The sequence below is a fragment of the Triturus cristatus genome, chromosome 8 (genome assembly GCF_964204655.1).
Source record: "Triturus cristatus chromosome 8, aTriCri1.1, whole genome shotgun sequence".
NCBI classification, from domain to species: domain Eukaryota; kingdom Metazoa; phylum Chordata; class Amphibia; order Caudata; family Salamandridae; genus Triturus; species Triturus cristatus.
This window is the reverse complement of record NC_140591.1, coordinates 1,536,871,977-1,536,897,240: the sequence shown is the minus strand read 5'-3', so window position 1 is coordinate 1,536,897,240 and position 25,264 is coordinate 1,536,871,977. Positions and strand designations below refer to the sequence as shown.

Genomic DNA, 25,264 nt, shown 5'->3' with positions numbered 1-25,264 from the left:
AATGTAAAAACTAATTATACTATATCTTGAAGTATATAGTCAAGATCATCTTGTACAAAACAAATGAATAACGCATGGGCCTAGCTAGGGTGGTGGTGGGGTGAATGTACTAATGTTATTAAGTGTGAACCTCGGGAAATGTTAAAGCAATGCTTGAGACATATATTCAAAAAAAGTTTAACATCTGTAAGCCAGGGTGCAATTCATGGCATCTAGAGGCTGTAGATTCTCAGACAAAGAGAAGTTTGATTGTTAAAGAGGAGCTGTGACTGTTAAAGTCTTGATGCTGAGTGTAGCAGCATAACCAGAGAATGGGCAGCAGCCCTTGAAGTCTGTAATATGAGCGACATTGTGTTATGTTACGCAAGATAAGACAAATGTGCACATTTTCAAAAACGTGAGCACGTGACATAGTACTGCTTCACATACTCATAAATGCCTTTGTGAATTTGTCCCAAAACCTCTAAAAAGAGAATAAAATGAGTATTCGTGAATACAAATAGAAAGGACTGCACCTTCTTCAAACCTTTACTAACAGGAAGTTGGACATTATGGTGACAGTCTTATAGAGTGAATGAAAGAATATCTCCGTTACACCGGGCATCCAGGTGCTAGCAGCTGATTTTAAGAACCCAGAGGAAGGAAAAAAAAAGCTTAATGAGAGAAAAGCCAGGATTTAACTTTCTTTAGGAGCTGAGTTTCTGCAGTGCTGAGACGAGCATCAAGTGGTAAGTTGTTCCAGATTTGGGGAGCCAAGTAACAGAAAGAACGTCCACCTTGCCCGACTTTGTTGATACGGGGTAGGGTGGATGGTGGGTGTTCGTGAGCAGGAACGCAGTGGCTTAATAGATGTTGCACTTACCCGCTACCCTGGTTTGAGGAGGATCTAAACATAGTCCACAGTGCCTCAAAACAATGCTTTACAACAGGCAGCCAGTGCAACTTCCTGAGATGAATAGAAATCAAGTGATGGCGAGGTGTGTTGAGAATTGATCTAGCAGCTGTGTTTGGACTGTCTGGAGGTACTGTGGGAGATACTGCACTTGAAAGAATGTGAAGACGTACTCCTGTAGTACTACTTAACTTACTCAAAATTGTAGAGGTGAATTGACCCCAAAGCATTAACAAAAGGAATAAAGTAGGAATGTTCAGTGAATATTCATGTAAAATTAGAAGAAATAGAAAGGACTGTGCCCTCTTTGCACTTTTACTAATTGGAAGTCGAACATTACAGAAAAACTTTAAAAAATGCATTCATCAGTGTCTAAATTAGTACTCTTATAGAAGTGCTACACATATCCATAAATGCCTATATGCATTGGCCCCATTCTGTGGCTACTTTGTGATTGGTGAAACTAAATGAATTCAAAATCTTTTTAACTGTAAAGCTTTTATGATATGTTTTTATCGAAATAAAGCCATTGATTGATTGATTGATTGATTGGTGAAACCATTGCACCAGCAGAGTCTGGCCTCGCGCCGTGTGGAAAAACAATCTTTAGAAGCATGCCTGAGAGCTTATTTATGGACATTGTTGCATCCATTTTACTTGTTTAAAGTTTGAAGAATTACTATACTCGAATTGGAGTGAGTGCAGGATTAGCAAACAAATCAGAAGCGTTTTCCACAGGTTTTCTTCTACACTTGTAGTACATTTATGATTTCCATGGGTTTAATAAAACTTTCCAGGAGTTCACTTTGGAAATTGTGACTATCAAAGATTCCCAGAAATACTCCTGGAAAATGTTTGTTTGTTTCATTTTAAGAGAGAGCAAATTTATTTCAGCGTGTGAAAATGTACTCATTAGAAAATATCTTGGGTGGTGCAATTGAACTTTTTAACTTTTTATTCCTTTCTCAAGGGACAAAATAATTTTTCTTGTGGAGAAACCCCTTCCATTACACTGCACCGCGAATATGCTCCTTACCTTTTCTGGAATACATTTATTTCTGATGGATACGTCTAGCGGTGGATTCCTCATATTGTGAATATCCCCAGGCACCAGACTGGACCCAAAAATTCAGAAAGCAGTGCTCATATCTTCCAGTAGGTGGTGTTGTGCCTCTGCACTTGATGCCGACTGCTGTTCCACTACAGAAGTGACAAGCAGCGCTGCAGATATACGCCACCCATGTGCACAGATTTCAACACCTTTCTTTATATGCCTTCAAATGGGGATCCTTAGGCCTTTCCACACCATTTTGGCCAGCTCCTCACCAGTTTCGTACATTTCAGGGATATGAGAAAGGCTTCGCGTATCCGCAGCAGAAAGCTCCACTGCGGGCACAACAGGCCTCCTAGTCGTTTCAAGGTCGGGCCGTGGCTCCAACAGACGTCAGGCCATTAGGGACTGAGACCATCTTGGTCCCCCACCTGTCCGGCAACAACCCCAAAACGTCTTTAGTGTGCAATTAGTGGCACACAACCATCATGTAGGAGGTAGGATCTGTCACTTCCTCCAGAGGTGGCACAACATCAAGTCTGATAAATTGGTCCTCCACATCGTCCTACTGGGTTAATCCTTACCTCTCCTTTTCATCCCACCGCACCTTCCGCCTACATCAGAGTGGCTTTTGGAGAACCACCTGTCCATTTTGCGTTGGGAGGTGCAGGCTCTTTTAGCCAAAGGAGCCATAGAGAGGGTACCAACCTTGGAAATAGGGACAGGATGTTATTCCTCCTACTTCCTTGTGCCGAAGAAGGATTGAAGCCTCCATCCTATTTTGGATCTTCGTCCTCTCAACGTATTCTCATGAAAGGACAAATTCAAGATGCTCACACCGGCCTAGGTGTGGTCTGACGTGGATCCATGTGAATGAATGGTGACGTTGAATCTGCAGGACTCTTACTTTCATGTACCTGTTCTGCAGGTTCACTGGAATTACCTGGGGTTCACAGTGGGCTAGGAGCATTTTCAGTTTGCTGTGCTCCTCTTTGGCCTCACCAGTCCCCCTATGGGTGTTCACAAAAGTGATGGCGGTGGTCGCAGCACATCTTTGGAGTTTGGGCATTCCAGTCCTCCCCTACCTCAATGACTGTCTGTTGAAAGCGGGCTCGCTACACTCAGTTGTACACCACCTCCATATGCTGGCGAACCTCCTTAGATTCTTGGGGTTTGCTTTCATCTGAGCCATCCTGGCTAAGTTGCCTTTTCGGTCCTTTTCTGGGGCTCTATGAGTGTAGCACATTTGAGCTATGATCCAGATGTTTTAGCCTCGGTTTTGGGTCTCCTTGTGTTTGGTTGTGAGGCTTCTTGGTCTTGTCACCTCCTGCATGTTGATCATGCCAGATGGCACATGGGGACTCTGCAATGTGGTCTGAAGTCTCAGTAGGCCCATCACCAAGGGAATCTGTCAGATTATATTCAGCTTACAGAGGAGACTACACAAGATCTTCAGTGGTGGTTCCTCAACCACAATTGGACCCTCTCCCTACCCCACCCAGAGCTGCCAGTTATGACGGACGGATCACTGCTGAGTTGGGGAGGCCGCCTGGTAGAGGTTGAGCTCAGAGGACTTTGGTCTGCAGCAGATGCCTAGCTCCACATCCACCTGCTGGAGTTGCAGGAGATTCACTTGGTGTTTAAGGCCTTTGTGCTGTCCATCAACAGTGAACGGTCTCACAAACAACTCCCACCACCGTGTACTACTACAACAAGTAGAGGAGTTGGGGTCCTGGCTCCTGTGCCAGGAACTTCTGCATCTCTGGAACTGGCTGGGTCATCAGGCCGGGTGGGATCTTTGAATGCCAAGATGGAGGAACTCAGCCAGCGATGCCTAGTGGATCACAAATGGCAGCTAAACCCAGAGGTGGTGCAGGGTGTCTTCCAGCAATGGGAAGAACCCTGGCTCCACCACCAAGAATATGCAGTGTAAACATATTTGCACGTTGGAGTTCCCAAGAAGGCTTTCTATCTGAGATGCATTCTGCCTAGAGTGGATCACAGCACTCTGTATGCCTTCCTGCCATTACCTCTCCTGCCCTAAGTTCTGAAGAAAATCAGGAATGACTTGGACCATATCATCAAAGTGGATCTGGATTGGGCCAGGAGAGTGTTGTACCCAGAACTATTGGGTATGACCATCAGGCTGCCGTTTCAAGAGGACCTTCTGTTGCAGCAGCAGTAGAGGGTCTTGCACCCTGGTCTGCGCATTCTGAACCTCTATGCGGGAATATTACGCAGGGTCAGTTGACTTCCTTTGATCTTCCTTCCCAAGTTGTTAATGTGATCTTGGCAGACAGGTGACTCGCCACAAAATCAGTGGATGCTAGTTTGTGGCATGGTGCGCACCCACCAGACAGACCTGTTGCAGACTGAGCTGTTGATGTTTGTTTTATCTTAGGCCCAGTGAGGGCTTGCAGTGACAGAGTTAAAGATTACTTATTGGCCCTCTCTGCCTTTTCACATTTGCCAGACCAACTTTCCTTGTTCAGATCACCTTAAAGGTTTGCAACATATGTTTCTGCCAAACCTCTTACTGTGACAGCACACTGGGGCTTACATTTGGGTCTCAATTTTTTTTCATTGGGTACCCCTTTCAAGACAATTCAAAGTTGTCCATTATGCCTCTTGGCATTTAAAATGATCTTTTTGGTCCCAATGACATCAGCTTATTGTGTGAGTGAGCTTCAGGCCCTCTCGGTCCAACCGCCTTATTACCACCTTTTTCTGGACAAATTGTTCTTGAGTACCCAAGCTACGCTTCTGCAAACGCCTTTCCATGTCCGACCCGCCAACAAACTTCTGACATTCTTTGCTCCACCTCACCCTTTGAAAGAGATTGAGAGACTTAATCGAATCTACATTGATCGTACCAGTGACCATCGAGTGGAAGAACAGCTCGAAGGCAAGGCTGTGCAGACGTGGACCATCTCAAGGTGCACAGTTCTCTTTATTAAGATCTGCTATGCTTTGGCTGAGAAACCGCCCATAGAAGGTCTGAGGACTCATTCCACGTGAGCTAAGGCTGCTGCCACTCCGCTGGCACGTGGAGTGCCTTTTCCTGGATATCTGTCAGGCTTCTACTTAGGCATCAGTGTACACATTTACGAAGCACTGTTGCCTTGACTGTCCGGTTCACCTGCATGGGCATTTTGAGAGTTCAGTCATCCTGGACTGTTTTTTTTATCGGAGCCATTCCACAAACCAGGCTCCTTGGGAGACACTGCCCTGGTATCTGTCCACAATGGGAGGAGTCTGTGGTAGACGTATCCACCCGAAGAAGAAGTTACTGACCTTCAGTGACGCTCTTTCTAGCGGGTACTCTGTCTAACCACAGGTTCCTCACTGCCTCCCCTCCTGCCTGTTCTATGGAATCGTTTCCTTTTCCATCTTCAAAAAGGTCCCAATTCAGGAACCAGCACACTGGTCCCTCCGCTTTGTTGACGGGCTCGGTGTATGAGGGCATGGACAGGACTACGAAAGAAACTGGCGTCAGCGTGCTTGGGTAGCGCTTATATGTGGCTCCGATTCTCACTTCTGGAGTGGAACAAAGTCGACACAGAGCCACATGACACCACCTAACGCCACGCAGGAGCTCAGGATTTTGAGTTACCGGTTCCAGTCTGACGCCCGGGGAATTGCACAGGGTGATAAATCTGCGGTTCGATAGGGTATCCACCAGAAAAAGCATTAACTTGTTCAACTGTTTCAAGGGTGGAAAATGGCCTCGGAAAGATCTGTGTATACGCACAAGTTCAAATGCTTCTGGGTATTTCAAAACGTTATAAGTCATTCTTACACTAGTATACCCACTTCTAAGCCCATAGGAAGTTTTTAGTGAGACAGAAAAGTAAATGTGAGTAAAAATGCTTAAAAGTATAATTCCATGTGTTGTGAATCACGAAAGAGCCTTGACATACATAAGAAGATCTTTTGCACCCAAAAATGGAACCTGTCTGCTTAAATAGCCTTTGCAGTATCCGTAATGTGGAAAAATGCCCAGCAGCACTTCCGTCCCCAAAAGGAGACCAGAATTTAGAAGGCTTGGAGGGCTAGAAGCCTGCGGTTGAAGTAAAGAAACATGCATTAGAATCCTCAGGATGAATAGAAATACTTTTTTATGCAGCAGCGCAGTTACACATGCCACACTTTTCATGCTCTTAACACAAACTCTTTTTCTAAAAGCTGATGTTGGGAAAACTCTTTGCCACTGCTTTGGCAAATGGCAAGTTAGACATGCAATAAATGATAGCACCTGAGAGAAAGATTGAGCTACACAGAGATATTTTAATTTAGACGCTATTGGTGAGCTGGCCTGTCTGCTTTTTTTTATTTTTTGTAAACAAAATCATGTATTGGAAATGACAATCATTCTTCCCCAGCTTTTTGAATCCACACTCCTCACATCACACATGACCAGGGTTTCCTTTCTCCTTCCTCTTCGCTGCCCCAGGTCGCCTTTGCTTTTCAGCTGTACCGGATCAGCTACTTCTTCGCCCACCTTGTCGACGCCAGGAGTGTCACGGGCAAAGGAGGCGCTGATAGTGAGGGGGGGGGGGGGGGTCGACATAGGGGATCTTATGCACCAGGCCCCACATTCAGGGCTCCGCTGTCCTTCAATAACCATGATCGATGCATTTGTAATTGTACCCAAGCAAGTTGTGTCCATTAGTAATGAGCCAGTTTGTGTGACCAGACCCCTTGATGGCACCCGACGATATTTGCTTTATGTGATGTATATATGTATTTATACTTAGAAAGAGGTACTGCTTGTTGCACCAGGTAAAAATTAACAAAGTACTCAGAGTGCCCCGTGTTAGGTTTTGATCCCTGCCCCAGTCAACGCCTCCCTCTTGCCAAGCTTGAAGAAACAATGTGTCTCTCTTCAAACTCTGCCACGGCCTCCTCTGCCGAAAAGAATCATCCACTGGCTCTCCCAGCTTCTCCTCAGAGATAGGCTTAAAACCGCTCAGGAGGGGGTGAGGTATGCGAGATGCACTTGTAACACAAATCAAAGAGGCTCAAGAGATGCCAAATGCAATGTACAGGCATAAATAAAGAAAAATGAAAACTAGACACTATGACAGGCAGAGTATCCCCAGTGCGACCAGTTATATATTACCCAGTGAGGGGGCATTTGGGCGTGGTGGTGCAGTCCACTGGAGTAAGTTTAGCTGAAAAGAACTCACCGAATCTGACTTGTAAAGTGTTCCATAGTTGTTTGTTGAGACTTTGAGACTCTCTTAAAAGTTTGAAAAGTATGCAGATCGGAGGCCCATGCCTAGATTTTTAAAATTGTTAGTGAGTCGGACCCAGTGTGTTTGTGCCTCTTGTGCCATCAATTGTTAATGGCCAGCTCTGAAGTTTTCCCGAACTTAGACTCAATTGCTTCTGTTATTGTAATTTGTATAGCGCTTACTGCCACTACTATGCCATCCTAGCACACTCACAATGCGAGCGCCGCTGTTTTGTGTGGATTTGGCAGAGCCCCAATCCGCTGTGTCTGTTTGTTGTTGCTCCGTTGTAGAGGCCGAACAAAATGTTCAGTGGTGTGTGTATTTTAGTATGAAACTAATGTGAGTTTGATTTTGAAAGATCTTTTTTGGGTGTTATCTGCTTGGACGGGCGTGCCCTTTGCCCTTTCATTCATTTCTACCACAGTCGGATAGAGTCAATTGGGTAGTCCAGTGCCTCAGCCGGTGATTGTAGCAGGGAATATCGAATCCAAAATACCAACGGGTCACAATATTGTGATCTCAATATCAAGAGGCAACATATTGAACTGGGGGGTGCACGCAGGGAGGTATGGTTTTACTATTAACTCCACATCTATTTACCTTGAATTTATATTTTCAGCCTTTCATCCCTCTGAGGTTGATAAAATGAGTACCATCTAGTTGGGTTACAAAAACATCTGTTCTTCAGCTCCAAGATGTCCTTCTGGGTGAACGTGCGCTTTACAAATACTCGTTATGTTATACTAGAGTAGTTCTATGTGGAATTAGGTATTGAAAATGTATAGACACTTAGGTTTTGATATTTTGTCCTCAAGTGAGCCATTGATATTTCGGATGCGATAGTCCTAGACTACACCTCTGGCTGTCCCCGCCCCCAGCATCATGTGCCGCTCACGCGGAGCGGTGTTCAGCCTGTTCCTCGCTGCTTGCTTCAGACACTGCGGTTCGCCTGCTCCGCAGTCCCCCGAGGCCCGGGGCTCGCCCCGCTCCTTTCAGATGCATGAGCAGCGTCCATGTACGACAAGATAAGGCCGGGAGCAGCCGCCGCAGCCTCAGGATGTTTCCTGACCGGTCCGTGTTTCACACACGTGTCTGGGGACTTCTGCCTCTTTAGCTGCATTTCCCGCCCGCTCGCGCCTCGTGTCTCGCGCTCGCGATGCCTCTGGCGCGCGCCTGCCTCCCTGTCTGACGCCAACTCTCTGCTCTTCACAGGTACCTGTGCTGTGACACCCAGCAGGAGATGAGGGAATGGTTCGCCACCTTCCTACATGTGCAGGTATGTATGCATCTCAAAGAAACACAAGCTTTGCATACTGTCGGACATGTACATATGTAGACTGTGCAACAGAAAGCATACATGTAATCGATTGTTCAAGTAATCAGAAACAAACACGAGGTAGTGCAAGAATCGCAGAATATACAAGTGCACCATTGTGAGCGGACATCAAGTGAAACAATGTTGTAGATTTTCACGACCTCATCGTGAAAACTCTACAAATACTTCATCTGTTTGTTAAATGATCCCTATACACAGTAGGAAGCATGGCCCAAGTATCTCGTATTTAGTTCTAGTTTGAATCTGTTGCTAAATGAAATACCATTTAATTCGGCTGGGTGTGTTCTTTCTTCTACTTAGGGTCATTGCGAAGCGTGGTACATTATTTTTTATACTAAAACGTTAAAGAACAGAATGCCTGCTCCATTTGGTCACTGGGAAGTTCTTTGTTGTGTTTGCTGGTAGTTACAAATAAGTGTGTTTAGGGTTTCAGGGCAGAAAAGTGATGTGCTAAAGGCGAAGAGTCTTATTTTGTTTCTGAGTCAAACGAGAATCAATACTTTTTCCGAAAAAGAAACTAGCTGATCAGTAGCTGCCGCTCGGGTTGGGGTCATTTATGCCCCCCACCACAGAGGACGTATGTAAACGCAGTGCTTAGTTTGAAAAAAACAACAAAAAAACATAGTGCCTTGGCCGAAGGCTTTTCTTAGGAGCCTGACGCAGGCCCTGCCTAATGTAGTTTACTTAACAGTCGTCAGAAGTTAAGAAAACCTCAGCATCAAACTGTGTTTTAAACGAAGTGTCCACCAGAGGGCCTCAGCATGCCAAGAGTGCGCGCAGAGGCTGGTTGAAATCAATCACTTCGGTAGACCAATATCTGTGGTGTTACTCAACAGGGCGCCTCCTGCTACTTCAACCAAGGGATGGAGGAACTGTTTAAAACTAGGCCTGACAAGCCGAATCACCCCAGGCACAGCACCCTTAATGAAGCTCCCGCTTCCACAGGTCCGGACCGCCGGGATTCTCCACTGCAGGCGGCAGTCTCCTCTGTCACCCGGAGCACACAGCCGCCCGTCGGGCACTTTCTTGTCTTCTTATTCGGGGACTTTCCTTCCTCTTCTCAAATGTGTCCCTCTCTTGGATAAATGCTGTTTTACAGTGTGCGTGATTGGATGAGTTCCTTCCTTCCACTGTTTACATTCAGGGACCTGCTATTTTCATTTTCTTTCAGCCAAGGGCGTAGGAGACACTAAAATTCTGGGGGGGACAGGGACAACCTTGTGCACTTTCCAGTGACCCTATACAATTCACCGCCCGTTAAACAAATACAATCGCATACTTTGGAAGTGAAATATTGAGAAAAGCAGGCATGTAGTCACAGTTTGCATGTATGCTTTATTGTTATTTACATTCATATAGTAATGAGACCAAATGTTTAAAAAAAACATATATATGAATCTTGCATCTTAATGCACAAAGCAAACAAAGGCCGCTGACTTAGGGTGGGGGGCGTCGTGTTTGCAAGTGCATTAGGGTTTGAAAAGTACCTGCTGCTGCATTCCTGGTCTCCAGCAATTTTCAGGCAACAATAAAAATGTGAAGATAACTTTGGTGATTAATGTTCTTTTTTTGAGAGAGATCGAAGGCTTGTCTAGTGAAAGTTTTAATTCAATAGGTCAGTGAGTTACTGCATTTGTCTGAGATATTCTTTTGGTATTTGAAGTTTATAATTTAAAATCCTAACATTGAACAGTGAGCTATTAACCGTCATCAAAGAGCTGCATAAAAACTTCAATGTATAGATTAGAACGTTATGATTTTTCCCCAGTCTTTCCCTATACTAATGTTGGAAAATGGGTTCATTAGGATAGAAATCAATTCTGATTATTGAAGAGAACCCCCCAACCATGGTGTTATGTTTTACATTCTGAGTTTGTGTTTCTCTAGTGTTGCAAAGCCGCCCTGGGCACTCCCCAACTTTTTGCTGACTGGTACTGGTGGTACCTGACTGACTGACCCTGGCCTCTGCCTAAACAGCCAGTGCTATTCTGAAAGAGGCACTTAAAAATACAGTGAAAACACCTACATACACTAGGGTGCACTATGGGTTAGGGTACCCCTATGATTGGCATGACCTCTCCTATAAGGCCCTAGTACATAATAGGGCAGGGGGATTAGAACTACTTTTAAGTCCCTAGAATATAATAAGGCATGGCAGTTTAGAGGCCAGCAGCCCTTTCTGCGCTTGCATGTGTGCACTGCTGAAGCCTGAGGTCAGTTTAAAAGTAGCCCTGTGTTATAGGGCTGCTTTTAAAATGCAAATTGTGCCCAAACTCGACTTTTGGGTTTGGGAACTTACAAATTGATCAACTACAATGTTGGGGCAAAATTAAGTGGAAAAATGTTTTCCACTTAACTATGGCTGTATCATATTTGCCACATAATACATCAACTGCTGCATAATCTAACGATTTCCTCCAAAACAATTTTGTAGCTCAAACGGATCCCAAATTACTAAAAGAAATGTGACTTGTGTTGCTGTGAAGTTTAGGGTCCTTTGCAAAGGTTAGTAAAGAAAACAATTCCTAAGAAAACAATTGGTCCCAGACACTCCTAATGACACTCAAATTAATACCTGTAGGAGAGTGTAGTATGCAATCAATTCATACAACCAAAAATGTATAATGTAAAGGCACATCCAACAGGGAAATCTCATAGATAAGAGGCCAACCAAAGTCAATTAAATTGCAAACATCAATTTATTTCCCGCTGAATCATATTCATAAAATGCAAACTTAGAGGCTGACTACGATGGCAGGCGGACTTCAGTATCACCGCCATCAAATCGGGGAATGGGACCGCTGGCCTTCAAGGTGGAGGCTCCACGATAGGCATTACAATGCGACTGCATCATCCGCCGGAAAGTAAAAAAAAAAGGAACATGTTAAATATATCGGTGCCTGCCACATGGTGCAGTGATATGTTGTGGGGCATAGATGCCCCCCAGGACCCATGTCTGAGGGCCAGGGATAAAGGGGCCTGCTACGGGCCCCCAATGTCCCTTTCGCCAGCATTTCCATGGCAGGTGAACCGCCATTGATAAGCTGGCGGGTAAGGGACATCGTAATCCCTGCTGCGGTGCATGGTAGGAACCACGAGCCCCTCCACCACACCGGCGGGCTCAAGAAGCCCGTCGGGTGCGTGGTGGTTGGTCTTTCCGACCGCCAGGTAACCACCCGCCATTGTAATATGGCGGGCTGTGATGCAGTCACCAATGGCGGTGGGACCGCCACCGACGGGGTGACGTGGCGGTCCCACTGCCATTATAATCACCCCCTAAGTTTGGTGTGCATGCAAATCCTACATTGCCAACCCCTGGCAAGTTGCACTGCTAGTGCTGGAAAAAGGCCAATGGAGGTACCAATGGGTGAGGTGGACTGGCCTCAAGGGTCTTGTGACCTCAGTGACAGATTCACTGTCGATCTAGGATGTGCTTCTTCATATGCCTGCCCGTAAGACTGGAAGTGAACTGCAGTATGGATTGTGGTGGACAGGTCCACCTGCGAGTGCTAAGACACCTGGGCTTCTAAGGTCTATCGGGCCTTCTAATGTGTAGCATCGGAATAAGCTCTGTCAGGAGTGTGGTATGGCGAACTGGTCATGAAGGTCTGAACATGGTTCTCCAGTTCCAAATTCAGCAGCTCTGGCCAGAGTGCCACATTCTCTCCCACACTGAACACCATACTGCCCCACTGAGAGAAACTCGCACTGCCTTCAGCACAACTCAATTGTGCTGCGACTAAATTCAAATTATGCACTAGACAACAGTAAAATGTTGCCTGAAAAAAAATGAATAACACCCTGGAAAAAGCAAACACTCATAGGGAATGCAAGAATAAGCATGGCATGTGAACTGTAATCAGAAAAAAACATGGTTACCTTAACGGTTTTAAACTCAATATTCAGAAATCAGTGATTTTGCCTGAAAAGTTCAAGACAGGGCTGCAGGACCAGGAAGGGACCCCTTTCAATGTCCATTGCTTATATCCTTTCAAAATGTATGCAGTTTGGTTTAAAAAAGTCCACATCCCCAAACACAGAGCCGCATTTTATAAGCTAAAATAATTAAAAAGTTTAAAACGATCATATTAAACGTTTCCACTCAACCCATCAACCAGGTATTGCAGTCCCTTTAGGAATGGCACACTTACCCACCCTGGGAAAACAATGTTGTTCAAAGAAAAAAGATAAAAAGAAAGTAGCGCTTTCACTGGCAAACTCTGTAAAGTGGCGCTAATGTGTGTGGGTGTAAATAACAGTCTGGCCTGTCTGCTGTCCACTCTGTATTGCTTTATTTAGGTATTTAACTATTTTTTCTCTCCATTCCGAGGTTTTTCTTTTCAATAGAAAACGGTCAGAAAATGAGGACATTTACAGCCAAAGTGTTCAGCCTTTTTTGGATCAATTTCACAGGGGAACAAATAAAGAAAAGGAGAGGCAAGAGAGAGTACCTTAAGAGCTGCCTCTTGAAATCAGCACGTAAGCAGGGAGACAGAGACAGAAAGAGGTGGAGGAATAAAGAGAGAGGGCAGCCGCCAGAGGCAGATCAGGAGTAGTGGACACGGTCCTTGCCATGAAGGAAAAGAGACAGCGTTTATTTTTTCTCCGTTCTCTGCCCTTCCCAGAACGGCTGAGCCTTCCTGCAGCATAACAAAAGGCAGAGGGCGGGTGGCCTCTGACTCCAGGCAGGTCAAGTGCAGGGCCATTAGGTAGCGCTTTCGCGTGCTAATGGCCCTGCGATAACAGATGGGAGAGGGGAAATTCCTTTGTCCCCTCGCCCCCCCCCCACCCTTGTCCCCCGTGTCCCCCCCACTCCAAAATCTGGGGGGGATATATCCCCCGCGTCCCCCACACTTCCTACGCCCATGCTTTCAGCACATGAAAGTGCACGTCTTTTCCTGTTCACTCTCCGCTGTGCATGTATTTTCCTCCCCATGTGCTTGTCTTTTCCTCTCCACGTGCTTGTCTTTTCCTCTCCACGTGCATGTCTTTTCCTCTCCACGTGCATGTCTTTTCCTCTCCACGTGCATGTCTTTTCCTCTCCATGTCTTTTCTTGCTCACTCTCCTCTGTGCATGCAGTGGCGGACGGTGACATTTGAAAGCGGTGGGGTGTAAAATGTTTGTCATACTGCACCGTAGCGAGCGTGCCTGAACAACCTAAGAGGGATTTTGGGGGGTTATCTCCCCGAGAAAATTTTGAAAAATGTGGAAAATTGTGCATTTTCAAGCAAATTTGAGAAAGCAGGAAGGTTAATAAAGCAATTGTGAAAGTGCATTTATTACAATAATAAAGAGATGTCATAACATAGGTAGCTGCTTATTCAGTATAACCACAGAGCTTCATAACAGACTTCGAGATATAATGCATTTCTGAGTACCTCACAGATGCTTTTTATTTATCTGCATCAGGTACATGTTCTTCGCAGCAGGCACATTAACCTTCTGCGCTACCTTTCCATGAGTCAAAACTTCCACTAGACAAAACTCTGATCTCTCTCTAAGAAAAACATTAACCATCAGCGTTATCGTGACATTTTTATTGTCTCTCGTCAGGCCACAACTGAAACCCAACGCACCTTCCAACCAAGTGTGATTGCTGAAACCAACTCTCAACATGTAACATTTCAGACACCACCCCTCCATATATGAAACCTGACACCAACAGTCCACATGTGATTCTTGTGATTCTTAACTCTACATATGTGAGATCCTTTTTTTTTTTTTTTAATAAAACTTTTTATTGGCATTTGTAGTAAACACATAGCAAATATATGCACTTATGGACTTACAGTAAACATATACCCTTGGATCATCGTATACAGATGTGACTAGTATAGTCCGCGGATCGCACAGGCTTAGAGGATCCAGGGCCCTGCCCTATCCTGTATCCGGGCCCACCCCCGCTGACGCGCACTGTGGATGCCGCATCATATGAGGGCTGCTATGTGGATCCATCTTCCCTGAGTGAGTTGCCCCTCAGGTCGTTGAAGCGCGGCCAACTGATTACTCTTAATGAACTGGGGACATGTAAACTGGGGAGTGCACCATATCTGGGATTATAGACCTTGTGAGACTAACGTCGGAGAGCAATGTCCCAACTTATCGTCGTGCTAAGTTTTCGCTGACGCAGGGAAGAGTCGGGGGAAGAGGAGAGGTGTAGGGGTTGATGGCGGGAGTATAGATCCCTGTTTGTGTAGGGGCCGACCAGGGTACCAATTACAGTTTCAGGTTAGGGCCCACCGGGTATCCGAGCCTCCTGGTCACCGCCCTCCGGAGTCGCGGAGGCTTCCTGAGAGCCAGCTATTCGCGGGCCCGCCGCCGGTGGTGCTTCTTGTGTGAAGGAGTGCATCAGCATCGCCCAGGATAGGGAAATCGGGTGCTTACGGTGTCCCCGGGCTTCCTCCGTCCGAAGCAGCGTTTCCTCCGCCTTCCCCCATTTCTTAACTTCCCCCACCCAGGTCGCCAAGGGAGGTCCCTCCGGTGCTTTCCAGTGCATAGTGATGCATCTTTTAGCCAGGATAAGTCCCAAGAAAGCAAAACGCCGCTCCACCTTCTTATTTTTGTGTCGCCCATGTATGCCTAAGGCGCTGGCCTCCCGTGTGTATAGGTCCTGCAACCCCGTAACTGCACGAATTGTAGTATGCACTGTTTCCCAATAATTATAAAGTGTCGGACAATCCCATAGCATGTGCATGAAAGAGGCAGCCGGCTCGAGACACCTAGGGCAGGCGAACGGTGTATCAGGAAAGTATTTCTGCAGTTTTTCAGGAGTGAGGTACGCTCTGTGTAGAATATGTAACTGTATGTTCTTGAAGCGGTAATTACGGGACACCTTTTTTGTGTATTCCAGGGCCCTGACCCATTCCCTGTCGTGTAATGGCCTGCGAAAGTCCTGTTCCCATTGTTCCCTGAGGGGTGCAAGTGTGGGCTGCCTTAGGGTTCGTACGGCCTTGTATATCCAAGTAACTAAGTGTCGTCCGGGCCCCATCTGCAATATCGCGTGGATGACCGGGTGCGTGGGGGGTTCCGTATCAATCACTCGCCACTGTGTGCGACAGTCTGTAAGAAGCTGTCTATGTCTTAGGAACTGACCCCTAGGGAGCTCAAAATCCTCCACCATCTCTTCAAATGTCCGTGGGCGCCCCTCAAAATATAACATCCCCACCTCCGTCACGGCGTGGTCCGTCCAAATTTGCAACATGCTCTCTGTATACTGTGCTCTGCCCCTGGGGAGCCCCACCAACGGCAGAAGCGGAGAGTACGGAAGCACCGCTCGGTCCAGACGGTGGACGCGAGCCAGGCAAGTCCGCGCCGTGCTGACATGGAGAGGTCCACCCGGAATTGGCGCTGCTCTTGGCAGCAACATACGGTGTATCGTGGAGGTTGGGATACGCCTTGTAGCGGTGGTCAGCTTTCCCCGTGCCCGGTCCGCTGTCCAGCGTGCCACCCATTGCAGCTGTGCGGCCAGGAAATACGCCTCGAACGACGGGGCCGCTAGCCCACCCTGATCCAGGGGCAGTTGTAATTTCGCCAGGGCAATACGTCTGCGGCCAGAATCCCAGTTGAGGGACCCCAACAGGGTATCGAGCTCGCGAAAAAATGAACGTGGGGGAACCACTGGGAGGTTTGAAAAAAGATATAACAGTCGCGGCACCAGGATCATTTTCGCGACCGCTAACGTCCCCGGGAGCGCCAGTGGTAGATCTTGCCAAAAGTGAATAGAAGAACGGATGCCTCCCATCACTTTTCGGTAATTTCCCTCATATATATCCTTCGGTGTTTTACATATGTGAGATCCTTGACACCATCCTTCACATATGAAATAAACCTTCTGATTTCCACAGGTGCTTCTGGACACCCACACAAAATATGGCACAGGCCCTTTCTACAGACAGCAATCCTGTCTGCAGACCCCGTGCCCCTGTACACCTCCCAACCTGCATACACTTTATTACCCCAGCCCCTTATGCTGACACACTCTTGTTGCCCAGTCTTCAATGCGATTTAACAAGTATGGCCTTTCAATACCAGCCAGCATACAATGTGGCACAAAAGCAAGTGTTTTTATATAGGAACATGTGCAATGAAAAAATGAGGCCTAAAATGTGCACAGTTAGGCTAACACAGGAAACACACAACATTGCGATGCGTTCCATCAAGGATGAACTTTCATTCAGGAAAGCCCTCAAGACCCGTTTATTTGCATCCTGCTAGTTCCAGCATTTGGGCACCTTAGTATGGACTCCTAGCGCCGGGACACTCCTTGGAGGAGCTGTGGGCTTTACAAATTCATTAATTCATTCCTTCACTAGGGACGAACTGTAGCGGGACAGCACTCTGTTCAGTAGTTCTACGGAGCATTAAAATCCAATGCAATATCTGCCAGAGAAAACCTGCATTTGGTAAACACTGTCTGAAACCTCTCCGAGTCAATTGCTGGGTCGCCATTTTTGTGTCAATATACGCATGGAACACAAGAGAATGCTATCCCTCCACTCTCTGCCTAATTGACCACCCAGAGCGCCTGGCTTATCTCCCTCCACAGCCTGTGTGCTCCTGGCTGTGGGAATGGGAAACCTGACCTGAAGAGGTGTGGCTGCTTCATGCCCCCTGGTTACCTGGGGGCACTGCAGATTCTTGCTTTCTTATTTTCCTCGTTTGAGGCGAATCCACACAATTTTCTGCCCAGACCACCCCCTCTGAAAAATGCTAGACGCCTAAGGAAGGAATTTGCTATGAGTGTTTCTTCTCATGTCTGGAGCAAGGGCTCAAATATAATCAAACCCCAGTGCAAATCAGGTTGTGCATCACCCAGGAGAGGAGGCCTGAAGCCCGCTCTCTCGCCGGATAGGAACAGAGCTAGACTGGAGGTGGATTCCAGAACTACCCTGAGAATTCACCTCATACAGCCACCACTGAGCCGTGACTCAGTCTCTCACGCCTCGTCGGGGGTAGTAACTACACGCTATATAAACACAATTACTCAAACGATTTGTAAATTTTCACAGACACTGAGTCACATCTCTCAGCGAGATTCGGATCAAGTGGGGCCTGGTACTGGACAGCGCACGAGGCTGTGAGGCGCGCGTCTATGGGGCCGAGGTGACATCCTTAGGGGTTTTAGTCTTTCTAGGTCTGCTGTCACTCATCACTGGCCCTTTACTTTGACATCAATATCCTATTATTCAGCTTCTACATTATGAGTACATTGTCTCCCAGAGTGTAGTTCTTACCTTGCTTTGCAAACCCCTTTAGAATCTAATTGTCACTTTCTTGACTCTATCTGTGTTTCCCTTGGTTTCTGTTTTTGTGTTCTCTCATTTACTTTCGATCTCTCACACTTTTTCTACATTCTCTCTCTCTGGTCTTTCTCCTCTGTTAGCCGTTTCTTCTCTTTCGCTTTCGTTGTTTTCTTTCCTTCTTTGTCTCTCACGTTTTATCGTTGTACTCTCACTAGTTTCAAAAATGTGTCATAATTGAAGAATCGTACACGCGAAAAATACATGCAAGTGTGGCTCTGAGAGTCTAAGGTTGCGGTTCACTACCATTCAATGCCAAACGCTTTGTTGCCATAAAATTAAGGCGATCAATAAGGTTAACATTACCCCAAACGCAGGCCATAAACTAAAGTGCAGCGTTCGTGACACACAAAGCCCATTGAACATGCCAGCCACAGCCGCGCCCTCCTAGCATCCGGCGATCGCCGACCTTCCTCCAACAATGCTGTGTGCCACTACACATAGGGTATTTAATTTATTATTCACTCTCAAAGCTGCGATGACATCTTTTCGGCCTTGGTATAGTGGTATCCGTTTAGTGTTATTATTTGCAGCAACAAAAGTAGGCACCCACGGAGCAAAAGGGTGATTGGGGAGCAAGACGTGTGGGTTGATGGAACTGCAGAAAAGGACAGGAGGGGTAAGGGTTCGCTAAGGGAAGGAGAAAATCGTGAGCGGAGGTGAGAGAGTACCTGGATACATATAACCTGTTGTTGTACTGGGGAAGGAAGGACGTTAAGGGCTGAAATATAAGAAGGAAAGGAGGTGTGCGTGCCGTGTGGGTGTAATGAAGTGTCACAGTCTCAGGCTTAGGGACAACATAACATTTCAGGAGGGCCTTATCGGTACCTACATGTCTCGGACTCGTTGTCACGTCGCACGACACGAGCCACCCAACATGAGCAGTAGTAGTCAAGACACTGCACAACGAGGTCTGTATGTGGTGCAGTGTTGTGTGGCGGCGCAGTGACGTGACTGCTGCGCTAAGACGTAGGTAGGAACGAACTATGGCCATACAATCATACTGCATCGCTTCACAATGATAGCCACAGTGATTGGCCAGACCAGTGCGGCTGCGGCAGTGCCACCACCCACCCGGGCACCCAAGGCAATATTCAATTATTCCTGGACCTGCCCTCAGGCTCAGGCCAGCGGTGTCTCAGCCAATACTGGCGCTGCTTGCAGCGCCAGCATTGGCTAAGAGCAGGGTGAGTCACCACTCATTATGAGACCCGGGGGCTGCTGTATGAAGCACCCTTGGGTCCCTCCCCCGCCAGTTGCTCTGCGGGAAGGAGGTGTGCTGCGCATGTTCGGTATGGTCATAAAAATGACCAGCCCAAATACAGACATGCGCACCAGTGGTGCCGCGCGGTGCTGAGTGAGTATGTCACTCAAGCTGCCGGAGCCCCACCCCCTTAGCCATCCGCACCTGACTGCTTGCCTCGCATCAGGCGTCAATCACAAGACTTTGTTTTGTTTATTTATTTACTTAAGGTCAAGGAAGTTGGTGGTGGTGATGGTCGGTGGCCCCCAATGGACGCACCGCCACTGTGTGCATGTCATTTCCTCTCCAATCCTTTTCTTGCTCACTCTCCCCAGTGCTGGTTCCCCCTTACACCCTGCTCCCTTGCACTCCCAGCTTGTTTGTACCTCCTTTGCCAATCCCTGTCCTGCTTGGTTTTTTTTCCTCATTGAAATGGTTTGGGGGCATGGCTCGAGTGATTGGTCATTTTTAGGTCTCGCCTGACCCAGCACTTGCGCTGGTCCGGCGAGACTTAAAGTAAGGGCTTCAAAAAATGCTACCGCCGGCCACAGCTTGCAGTGCATGTGCGCGGGCGCGCGCTTGTGCATAGGCGCCATATGGCGTGATTACTGCTGAGCACGCACCACTCGCGCACATGCACAGCAAGCTGTGGCCGGCTATAGTATTTTTCACCCGCCACGGCAGTCATTTCTCGAAGCGGCGCTTGCTTTTTATTTCTGTTTATTACTGCTATGTAGAAATGGCGGCACCCGTGCTTTAGCTTAAACATCTTAGGCTAAAGTCTGGTGCTGAGATTGCTTCAAAAGTAAAGAAATAGACAATTCTTTACTTTTGAAGCAATCTCGGCACCCGACTTTAGCTTAAGATGTTTAAGCTAAAGCACGGGTGCCACCATTACTACAGAGCAGTAATAAACAGAAACAAGCATTGGCATAGCCAATAGGTCTCGCTTTTGGGACCTTATAAGTATTTAGTTATGCAACTGTTGCATGGCTAAACACTTATAAGGTCCCAAAGGCGAGACCTGTTGGCTATGCCAATGCTTGTTGAGTATTAGCTCCCACCAAATATACTACATTCAGCAGCATCTAGATTTGAAAATGTAGACAGATACTTGTCTTGTCCCCAACTAAAGGGGTACGGATGCTGAGGTACAACCTACAGGCGACGATGAGTCTAGCTGGGGGGTGGGAGGTGGGCTCTGGACATTGCCAGTGGAATGTCCCAGAAAGGGTGGGAGATTTATTGACTATATTAGTATCTGACTCATCCCTAGTGCCCCCAGTTTTAAAAAATAAATAACATTCTTGGTTTCAAAGCACGAGAAAACTTAGATGTTTGAACTTTGGAACAAGAGAGTGCCAGGAAGTGAAGTCACCAGCAGACATGGGGGCCCGCATTCCTAATAACAGGTTGCACATGGTGCCCTTTCACCTGACACTCTCCTCAGGTTTGCTTAGGTAGGGCCCAGGACTTTACCCCACAGCCACCGTTGTAATCCTATAACTTTTGTGTTCCTCTTTCCTTGTCTCTCCAGCACGGCGGGAACGTGTGGCCCTTGGAGTCGGCACAGGTACGGCTGTCGCGGACACACCAGGATTCGAGGTTGGGTAACATCTCTCTCATCCCATTGCGGGGCAGCGAGAAGGAGATGAGGAACAGCGTGGCTGCTTTCACTTCTGACCCGTTCGCTGTGAGTGCTCCCCATTCACTGTTGAGATGGGAAGGGTGGGGTAGGAGCATTCACCAGGCACGCGTCCTGTACTTACTTGTATGCGCATCCCATGGAGTCAAGATCAATATTGACAGTTTCTAGGGAACACCACTAAAACACGGTTACCAGTTGCCCCCAGAAGCATGAGAGACACACTCGGATCCTCAGTGCCTGGAGTGGTGATGGAATGTAAGAGAATTTAGGGATCCACAAGCAGGATCCTGCAGATGGCTCAAGATTACTGCCCCACATTTTGGTACTGCTTTTCCTGCACAAAACCGCTCCACACTCATTCTTTCTGCAGATCAGCGCTGTCAGTTATTCTGACATCACACCTCACCAGTGATGTGTGTTAGGACAGTAAGCTTGTGGAATAAACCAACGAATGAGAGCCTTTACCTGTTGTATGCTCGGGTGTAGATGTATTGAAGCCTTCTGTGCATTCCTACTCACCGAGGGACGCATTTTTTAGAGTTGCGTCGCCCTTGCGCCACGCAGGGGTCACGAGCAATGCAACTCTTTAGTTAGATTAATCAAGCCACGCAAGGACACCTTGCGTGGCCCTGAGTGTCTTGATAAAGCAGTGCAAATGGCTGCGTTGCGTTACTGTGCCCTTAGAAGGCGTTCCATAAGGGAAGTGTGTGTGTTCCCACACATCCATCCATCGATTTTGGTGCATTCCCAGATTTGCCATGATTGCTCTACCATGTATCATAATGCAACACCTTCCCTGATGACTCGTAACGTGGCATGATTTTTTGATAAATATGCCCTTGTGTTCTTTTGGATCACCATTTATAGTGTGTTGCAGTTATGAAATATTACAATAAAATGAGTGCACTGCAGGAGAGACAAAGAGATGATGGAGTGTGAAGGAATAGATGAGGGCTGACAAGTCTACCTGCATATTCATAATTGGAAATCACATCAAATACATGATTGCGGGTCAAACCAACTTCATTCTCACCCATCTAGACAAAATATTGTACGCGTTTATGCAACATTAACAGGAAGATGATACGTTATTATGATGGAGGGGGAGCTGGTATTGGCAGTGTTGAATCAGAAGTGAGGCTAGGACAAGGGTGTCCAGTAAAGGTTCATCTAGACTATGATCAATGCAAGATTTTCAACATTGTCACTGACTACTGAAGGGAGTTCCACATTGATTTGTTGATTGCAAACTTATTGTATGTAAATATCTTGAAACAGTGACATGGAACAGCCTTCCTGGACATAGGTTGGACACTCCTTGGCTAGCTAGACACAGAAAGAAAAAGTAGGAGGTAAACTGAGAAATGGAAAAAATAGCAAAAGGATGGTAGAGGAGTGGAGAACAAAACAGTTGGAAGGTGAAGACATCGCATACCACTTACAAATGCATTCTACCACAAATACAATTTCCAGAAACGTGTACATAGTTTATATTATTCCTAGTTCGGGCTTTAGGAACCTATGATTTTTGTAAATGTGCATATGAGTGAAGAACCAGGCTATTTAAGCCTGGCGGCGCAGGGTACGCCTGAAATCTTCTGAGTTCGCCTTCCAAATTACAGAGACACGGAACACTCTGCTTGGCATAGGAACTTCAATTTATTAGCTGCAGCTAGGTACAGTTGTCCTAGAAGTACATCAGTGGTAGGTTCTCAGGAGACTGCCACTTCAATCCGTGGCTCACAGTCTTTTGTAGCACTTGAATCCCCTAAAGCAACAACCCCCTCCATGTGCAATAAAAATACAAATCATCCACAAGAAAACATTCTTTGTACAAGATACAGGATAATGGGTAATAGAAATTTCTTCCCTAAGGTCGTGTTCTCTACCCGACCCTATAGGTCAGGTGGCATGGCCATTCATTAATTTACGACAGGACGTGTTTGCGTGTTGAAGATGGTGATTCGTAAAACAACTGGAGAGGCCGAGAACGGTCACCAAAGGTCAATAGATGGTTATCTGGGGAATTAGTTGCTTCGAGCCGGGTCTCAGAATGGATTTAGTTCAGGGAAACAGGAAAGGTCGTGTAATATGTGCAACAGTACAGAACGTGAAAGAAACGCTATGGAGGTTGAAGGGGCCTGAGTGAGGGCAACAGCGTAATAGTGTTACAAGCAAAGATGGGGCCGTATTTAAATTTCCTCATGAGGTGTATGATAGATGCAGATTCCTCATGGGTACCTTAAATGATGCTGCTGAGTTCACTAGTAGCACAGAGCTCTACAGCGGAAGGTACAGTGTGGATTGATGTGACATTAGACGTATGCACTTTTGCTTGTAAGAACCTGGGCCATTCAGGTCAGCTACATAAATACAAACCCACCAGCCTCTCCAATATTTGTGGATGTTTCTTATCTATATTTTAGCATGTTGGTATTTTTTCACTTTCTTCATGATGTACCACTTTTTCCAATCCTTTTCATTTTCATATTAAAAAAACATCTTTTTGTTTTTAAATGTTAGCTTGTACTACTTTGCATACACATGAAGGTTGCATGACCGGAAGGCAATGCTGTGTGTAAATAGCGGCACCATTCTGTCCTTCTGCACTATCTTGGTAGGTAGTGTGTGAGTGCCGATAGTGAAGTAGGTGGTTTTTGCCCACATACTGGTCAATTGGTGATCATTTAATTAAATGAAACAATTACATTTGTGCTCGGGTCGAAGTAGCCATTCTGACTCCTCTTCTGTCTGTGCCCCTCCCTCTAGCCTCTGTGGGCTCTTTCTGGGATACAACATCTTGTGAGCACTGCTTTGTACTCAGCTTTAGCACTAGGTGATTGCTTAATCTGGCCTAATCATGGGACCTCAGAACTTCAATTGAATTGATTGCATTTTGAGATCCAAATGAATCATTGTGCAGTGGTGGCAGGAGGATAAATGTCACAACGTATGGCAAAGCTGTGGTAAGTCTTTCACTGAGAGCCAACTCCGGGTGACCAACCACGTCATGTAAAAATCAAGAGAGGGAAATGGAGGTCATGACCCCCCCCCCTCCTCATATACAGTGTCACAATCAAGAGAGAGTCCACCTTGAGTTATCCAGTGTAGGCCCACTGCATATAGGGGAAAGACCATTTTCTTAAAGGAACTCTCACCTCACTGAATGTTATCCAGAGGGTCAGTGCATGTTGCGACCTCTTTCCTTACAAGGGAGCACTTTTAAGGGAAAAAGGTCAGAGACCTATATGAGGTAATCCTTAAAATTGCCTAGGTGGTGCCCAAGCCAGTATTTATTCACGGGTCCATCTGATAAGGTTAAAAGCTGGGGAACATAAGCTAGTTGGAGTTACTATCACTCCTTGGCCCTTAAGTGTGATCAACTAGTTTCTGCCATGTACTCCAATTCAGTGGCCTTCATCAGGATCAGTATGCACAGACTACATCACACCGATCTGTGGGCCATCCTGTACTCAGAAAGGGAAATTCAGCAACTAGCATCATTGTGGCAACCTAACATCACAAACTCAATATCCCTGCCACCACTGTTCACTTTTATTTGATGGAACACGATGATCTTACTGCCTCGTAAATGAACAAATCATGACAAACATCTCTTGGTTCTCTTTTCCTTTTCTTTGGTGAACGTCTTTCCCTGGGATCCTGGTGTTTTCAATCTAAGTGTGTTTTTTGTCTTTGAAGACGCGCTGCCAGAATAGATGCAACAGGCAAGCTTCCAAAGTCCCAGAGGCATCTTAAGATGGCATCGGGTTGTACCTGATGGAGTCTTCGAGACTTTGAAGTGTCGTACCTTACAACACTGTATATCCAAATATACGTGTTTCGGCTGCACTCCAGTGAATCCGCATCAGTGGTAATCAGGCGTGGCTTCCAACGCACTTTTGGCATCAGTGCACGGAAGAAGTTCCCTTGTAGAAAATGCTGCCACTCAACAGGTTCAGAGGCTTTATGGTATGAAAATGTACTACGCCCCTCTGACGAGCTGGAGGTATCGCAATCTGTGTCTCGGTAGTGAGATGGACGCACAATCTGAGGATGTGCATTACCATGCAAATAGTTGCATTGACCATAGTGGAATGTGGCTTGAGAATTTGGTCCATCAAATCAAGGACCAGATCCAATTGTATGTCACATGTTAGGTGCAAGATATAGACTACAAGGCCCACAGTGCCACAGGAGACACAAAGGAGTGGATTGGTTATGAAAGGCGAGACACACTTGAAAGTCACTGACGCTGGTTTGATGGAGTGCACCCACAATATAAATTCTTTACCGTCTTAGGATACAATTTTTCCCTAGTCTGGGTAAATAACAGTTAGGAAGGCTGTGGGCTTTGGGTTTCTGTTTAGGACAACACAGCACCACAATTTCTCACACTCTCAGTACGGTTCCCAGAGTACGGGAAGTGCCATGAGCACCCACCTTGTGTGGAGTAACAAAGTCCACATTGCCACACCTGTGCGTTCTAAGTCCTGGCTTCCCAAGGACCGCTCAGAGGGTACAACCATAGGGCGTGGAGAGAATGCAATGCCATTT

General features: G+C 46.5%; 1 protein-coding gene across 20 annotated transcripts in view; it reads left to right on the top strand.

Annotated features, from left to right (window-relative positions):
• Nucleotides 1-25,264, top strand: part of ARAP1 (ArfGAP with RhoGAP domain, ankyrin repeat and PH domain 1) — an 826,919-nt gene that overhangs the window by 796,193 nt on the left and 5,462 nt on the right. For 8 of the 20 annotated variants that reach the window (XM_085623384.1, XM_085623385.1, XM_085623386.1 and 5 more), the window contains 2 exons: nt 8,393-8,456; nt 20,597-20,752. In XM_085623384.1, coding sequence (XP_085479510.1) covers nt 8,393-8,456; nt 20,597-20,752 — 220 coding nt within the window. The remainder of the gene's footprint in view (nt 1-8,392; nt 8,457-20,596; nt 20,753-25,264) is intronic. The other 12 variants (XM_085623389.1, XM_085623387.1, XM_085623390.1 and 9 more) reach the window with 2 other exon arrangements.